General features: G+C 44.3%; 1 protein-coding gene across 1 annotated transcript in view; it reads left to right on the top strand.

Moving 5' to 3' along the window:
- Window positions 1-6,186, top strand: part of LOC121813418 — a 9,385-nt gene extending 3,199 nt beyond the window's left edge. Inside the window, exons 2-4 of the mRNA XM_042217175.1 lie at window positions 3-270; window positions 4,290-4,610; window positions 5,530-6,186. Coding sequence (XP_042073109.1) covers window positions 3-270; window positions 4,290-4,610; window positions 5,530-5,621 — 681 coding nt within the window. The 3' untranslated portion in view covers window positions 5,622-6,186. The remainder of the gene's footprint in view (window positions 1-2; window positions 271-4,289; window positions 4,611-5,529) is intronic.
- The last annotated feature ends 569 nt before the right edge of the window (window positions 6,187-6,755 follow it).

The raw sequence follows: 6,755 nt of genomic DNA, 5'->3' as shown, positions 1-6,755 counted from the left end.
AGTGGAGTGAGGAAGTGACGATCATAGTGATACAGAGTAGACCAAACAACAGGAAGGTCCACGTGTATGAGAACGGCTCTGACCAGCCTGAAGAACAGCACCAGGATTACAGAGACCGAACGAAGATGAATGAAGACCTGCTGAAAACTGGAGACCTCAGTCTGACCCTGAAACACCCCACAGATGGAGACAACAGGACCTACACCTGCACCGTCTACAGCAGGGAGGGAAACATCCTGCTGAAGAGAAAGGTGGAGCTGAAAGTCAGAGGTCAGTGCTGTAGATACAGGTCAAAGGTCAGAGGTCATGCAGGAGTTTATTCTCTAAAAGCTTTTAGTTTGAATCTAGTTGTTAAAGGTTAATTTAAAACGGCAGCACGGTGGCACGGTGGTTAGCACTGTTGCCGCACAGCAAGAAGGTCCTGAGTTCAATTCCACCATCAGGCCGGGGTCTTTCTGTGTGGAGTTTGCATGTTCTCCCCGTGTTTGCGTGGGTTCTCTCCGGGTACTCCGGCTTCCTCCCACCGTCCAAAGACATGCAGCTTGTGGGGATAGGTTAATTGGATAATCCAAATTGTCACTAGGTGTGAATGTGCGAGTGAATGTGAGTGTGAATGGTTGTCTGTCCCTGTGTGTTGGCCCTGCGACAGACTGGCGACCTGTCCAGGGTGTACCCCGCCTCTCGCCCTATGACAGCTGGGATAGGCTCCAGCGCCCCGCGACCCTGAAAAGGATAAGCGGAAGCGAATGGATGGATGGACATTTTTGATGATTTATTTCTAAAACCCAAATTTGTCATGGTAGTGTTTAAGTGATAGCACACATTAAATCATGATAAAAGACAATACATTTAAAATTAAAGCTGCAAACAGCCATGATAAGGCTCATAGTACCATGTAACTTGAACTTACTGTCTAACTTACAGCAAATCAAATTTCATGGTGGATGATTGATGTTGACTATGGCGCAACAAACATGCCCTCCTGGGTCTGTGTGTTTTGTGTTTAAGTTATTCCTGGATTTGTTCTCTTGGTGTTATTTGTTGTTCTTGTTTCTAGTTTAAGTCACTGTCTTCTTTGTCTCAGTCTGTCTCTCAGTTTCACGTCTGTGTGAATTGTCTCTTGTTTCCTGTTTTATTTTGAAAGTCCCAGTCCTACGTGCAGTGAATCTAGTTTCTTCCCCTACTCTCGTTATGTAATTCAGGGTCTGCAGCCTTAAAGTACGCAGCCTCAACGATCCTCAAGGGCCGCGTACTCAAAGACCGCTAAGGCCGGAAGTGTGAGGCTTGTGAAATGGGACGGTCTAGCCTCCGTTGCGCTGCCCAGGTTGCCTAGCAACCATGATACTAACAGCTGGAAACGTGTCATACAGCTGTGTTTGACAGAAATGAAGGAGAAAATCTTTTGTTCATTTGTTTGTTTGTTTCTACATGAGCTTTGATCATTCTCTGTAAGATTAAGCTCAGCTATTGAACGGCGTATATTTAAAGTAAAGGCTTTAAAACCAAGTTAGTACAAACGTCACTAATGTCACATAACTTTGCCGACATGTGGCCAACAGTAATGTTTAATGTTCTTCGTTATTAAACATTTGCACATAAATAAGTGACATAATATTCAGTACTTAAAGTTACTCTTCGGGCGCCCCTCATCCGCCGTTTTTTACGGCAAATTTATCCACACCCACCGCCGCGCTATGCATTCTGGGATATGTTGGGCCACAAAGTCTACACTGCCACATCCTTAAAATTCAGGAAAATGAAGGACGCATTTCAGGGCCGCATTTCGAGCAGCCTTTGAATTGGGACAGCCTTCGGCGCGTCACTGTGACGTAATCGGCCTGAATTGGGACACAGCCAGTGTGTTTTTATCCTGCTTGTTACTGGTCTCTGTTCCTCCCTGCTCTTACCTCCCTGCGTCACTCTGTGTTATCTCCCTGAGTTTCTCCTTCTGTGTCTTCCTGCAGATTCACATTTCAGTTTTGTTTTATTAGCTTAGGTTTTCATATGTTTGTCTTTTGCCTCCCTCACCTTTGTTTGTATTTCACTCTCCACAACGAAGCTCACTCACAAAGTATTACTTATAGGTAATACCTTGTATCTTATATCTTATATTCTGATTACCCCTGAATTTCTCCTGTACTTAACAATCTTTATGTTAAACTTAATTATTAGACCTGGTAAAGCAGCAACACTGCTCATTTAGTAAAGATGAAAGAATCTCCCACGATCTGGGGCTCCACGCAAGATCTCATCCCGTGGGGTCAAAATGATCATGAGAACGGTGAGCAAAGATCCCAGAACCACACGGGGGGACCTGGTGAATGACCTGCAGAGAGCTGGGACCAAAGTAACAAAGGTCACCATCAGTAACACACTACAACGGCAGGGAATCAAATCCCGCAGTGCCAGACGTGTTCCGCTGCTGAAGCCAGTGCATGTCCAGGCCCGTCTGAAGTTTGCCAGAGAGCACATGGATGATACAGCAGAGGATTGGGAGAATGTCATGTGGTCAGATGAAACCAAAGTAGAACTTTTTGGTATAAACTCAACTCGTCGTGTTTGGAGGAAGAAGAATACTGAGTTGCATCCCAAGAACACCATACCTACTGTGAAGCATGGGGGTGGAAACATCATGCTATGGGGCTGTTTTTCTGCCAAGGGGACAGGACGACTGATCCGTGTTAAGGACAGAATGAATGGGGCCATGTATCGTGAGATTTTGAGCCAAAACCTCCTTCCATCAGTGAGAACTTTGAAGATGAAACGAGGCTGGGTCTTCCAACATGACAATGATCCAAAACACACCGCCCGGGCAACAAAGGAGTGGCTCCGTAAGAAGCATTTGAAAGTCCTGGAGTGGCCTAGCCAGTCTCCAGACCTCAACCCCATAGAAAATCTGTGGCGGGAGTTGAAAGTCCGTGTTGCTCGGCGACAGCCCCAAAACATCACTGCTCTCGAGAAGATCTGCATGGAGGAATGGGCCAAAATACCAGCTACTGTGTGTGCAAACCTGGTAAAGACCTATAGTAAACGTTTGACCTCTGTTATTGCCAACAAAGGTTATGTTACAAAGTATTGAGTTGTATTTTTGTTATTGACCAAATACTTATTTTCCACCCTAATTTACGAATAAATTCTTTACAAATCCTACCATGTGGATTCATGGATTTTTTTTTCACATTCTGTCTCTCACAGTTGAAGTGTACCTCTGGTGCAAATTACTGACCTCTGTCATCATTTTAAGTGGGGGAACTTGCACAATCGGTGGCTGACTAAATACTTTTTTGCCCCACTGATAGTGACCATTGAATTTAAATGGGAACCAGCTGTGAAAAGGTTATTTCTTGCATTAAAAAAAGTAATGTGAACTACACATTAGCTTCATGTGTAGTGCACATCACACTACTTTCATGATATGCACTGATTCAGAGATAGAAGCAGCTGCCTGAAACGGTTTCACAGAGTAGCTTACGGAAACATATTTTTGAGTACTCCTACATAGATCCTAGATAGATCTCATGGAATATGACTCTTTCCGTCATCTCGGCTCCAGCTGAACTAAACTGAGAGTGAATTTGGGCTTTCAGGGAGGGGTGAAAGCAGAGCGCTGTAAAGGAAAGGGCTGTGATTGGTTCAGAACACGTCAATGAGAAGAAAGGAAAGCTTCAGAGCAACATGAATGAAACAAAGTGTTTTGATGACGACTGAAAGCCAAAACTGTCCCTGAAATCAGAATCCAGTTCATCTCCAGCCCTGTCAGCAGTTCCAGCTGCAGTGCTGTTACAATAATAGTCATCACTTCTAGTTTCACAGCAGCAAACTGGGAACATTCAGCGTCTCAAAGATTGACCTGTTAGCACCAGAAGAACATTACCAAGAGGAGTAATCAGCAGCATAACACAGCCATCTTAGTCTTAGCTATGAAGATGTTCACCAAGCATTAGCTAAGTTGCAGTTAAATTAAAGACAACTTGAATGCAACAGACACCTTTAGCAGATTTTCTTTCACACCCATTGAACATGACTTTTTAAAAAGAAAATGATCAAATCCGTAAAAGTCAAACTTATGTTCCCTTTACAGGCTCAAACTGGCTCAAAGTGTCCCATTTTCACTGATCGTTTTCCGACGACATGCTTCAAGTGTGATATGGATCCTCTGCTGAAGGAATCGGTTTTCTATCCACAACCTGTTGATCTGTATCATTTAGTGCAGAACAAGAGTCACATGATGCTGCTCTGAACACCAATCACACTTTGTACAGCTCATGTTGTGTTTGTTGTCCTCTCAGTGTGTCAGGTGGAGGTGGAGGAGGGGGCGGAGTCTGTCCAGCTGCCCTTCAAAACCACACAAAACCTGCCTGAAGATGCTGGAGTGAGGTGGGAGGACAGTTCTTACAGAGCAGTTCACGTGTATAAGAACGGCTCTGACCAGCTTGACAAACAGCACCAGGTTTACAGAGACCGAACGAAGATGAATGAAGACCTGCTGAAAACTGGAGACCTCAGTCTGACCCTGAAACACCCCACAGATGGAGACAGTAGGAGATACAGCTGTAGAGTCTGGAGAGATGGATGGATCCGAAACAAAACAGTGCTGCTGAAAGTCAAAGGTTTGTTTGATACACAGATACATAGATAGAAAAAATGACTGGGATTATGCAAGAAGGTTTTATAGAATTTTAGTACACTATAAATCTAAGAGACATCTGCAAGATGGTATAAGGTAGAAAGAAGATGAGTAATGCCTGCCAGTGACACATGTCACAGAAGGAAGAGCTATTGCTCAGTTTTACAGAAAATGATTTTCTGACACGTTCTTTATGAAGGCAGGGTTGAATAAGAAGGAGCTCTGTTGTCTCTGTAGTGCTGAGTGGCTGAGATTGAATTCATTTCCCTTTCTATAGTGTAAATACCAGCAACAGTTGACTCACAGCACTATTTATTACACGGTAAAACCCTGCACCCACAATCCCCAGAAGATGGGTTGTTCATGGTGGAGAGCTAGTTGTTCGTTGACCTCACGACCCTCAGTGACTCAAATGCCTCCAGATTCTGAAAACTGATGTTTCCGGCTTTGTGAATCAGTTTGCTGATCCTGTTGGCATCTCTGGTACTGCTGCTGTTAACAGACCTCTCTGCACCTTGTTTTTCCATCATTAATCAGCCAGCATATCGTTTGTCTTTCTAACATTTAGGAAATGGTGATTTCTGCAGAACACAATACAAAGCTCCTCATAAGTTGTACTCCAATTCCTGCTCATCAGTTTGCATGTGCCAGGTTTCACTGTTGTACTGGACATCTGTGGTGGTTGAATTGTAACTTTATTGTCCACAATGGGAAATTGATTTGCAGCATGTCCACACATGAAACATGAACACAAAAAAACAAACAAACACACTCACTGATGGAATGGAAGGCTTGTATTTCATTCGCTCGGTGTCTCCTTTGGAGTTACTGTGTGATGACTGCAGTTGTGGCTCTAAGCAGCAGCACTATCACTTGGTAATTGTCTTGTGTCTCCTCTGCAGGCAGAGTTCAGGTCCAGGATCAAACAGGGGACATCAGGAACAGAAGCAGCTCCATTGATCCGACTCCTCTGATGGCTGATCAATCAGTTTGATCTGTGTGTTCTTTGATTATTGATCAGTGATGTCAGAGTGGAGTCAGTGTGATGTTGTTGTTGTGTGTTTGAGACTTTTAGTGTCCATGAAGGTCTCTGCTGCCGTAGATCCTCTGAACTGTGACAGAGGTCTCACTCTGGAGGAAACTCTCAGCACTTTCCAGCAGCTCCTCCATCATGGAGGACGTTCCCTCACTGTAACAGGTGGAGGAGAGAGGAGAGGAAGCACAGGTGGATCCTCTGAGGAAGAGGAGCGTTCCTACAAACCACATGATCACATGACCAGAGGGGCGTGGCCTTCAGTGGTAGTAATAAAGGAACAGTCCACATGTTCCACTTTGAAGGCTCATCTCCAACAAAGCAGACCTGTGATCACTTTGACTCAGTATGATGGATTCGTTTGGATTTGTCTTTGTTTCTCTGGCTTTTCTTGTGTGTCTTTGTATGTTGGATAGAGTCATGTGACCTGCCCAGAGACTACACATGGAAATGAGCAGTTTAGCTCAAATCTGGCAGGTTTCCATCTTCTGTTTTTATCCTGATGTCCATGAACATGAACACTGTCCCTGTCAAATACATCCAGATAATCTGATCCAGTGTTGGTTAAAGGGCGCTTCATCTGCTGGGAATGACATGTTTCTTCTAGTATGTAAGGCTCAGCCCATCTTACTGGGACTTACTTTTGTAGATCCACATGCTCTAAACCTGCTGCTCCATGATTGGTGCAGAAGCTTTAAGCTCCTATTAACAAATAATGACCATGGACTTAGTTGTTGCTACAATAACTTATCATTGAGCAACTTTTAATTTTACTTGTAAAACTATGCAAGTAGAATTGAATGGGGCACAGTGAGCTGAGCACAGGCCCACTCTGTGACACTCAGAGGTTTGTGGATATCATACTGAGAGTATTGGACACAGTGCAGCCAGCTTGCAGCCACTTTCCCACCACTTTAGCACAATGTTTACATGAGACTCAGCCACACTAATGTTCCTGGGCAGACATGTGGTGCAGCATGGCTGATGGCACTGTACCTGCAGCTGTCATGGACAAGAACCACTCAATACCTCACCCAAGCCAAGCCTGTGCTGATGTTGTGATCTGAGACCGAGACACTAACCCAGGATCAGGAT

Source organism: Haplochromis burtoni, unplaced genomic scaffold (genome assembly GCF_018398535.1).
Source record: "Haplochromis burtoni strain Fernald_Lab_line unplaced genomic scaffold, NCSU_Asbu1 Contig_1657, whole genome shotgun sequence".
Taxonomy (NCBI): Eukaryota; Metazoa; Chordata; class Actinopteri; order Cichliformes; family Cichlidae; genus Haplochromis; species Haplochromis burtoni.
Note: the sequence above shows the minus strand (reverse complement) of the source record. Positions and strands in the feature narration are given on the sequence as shown.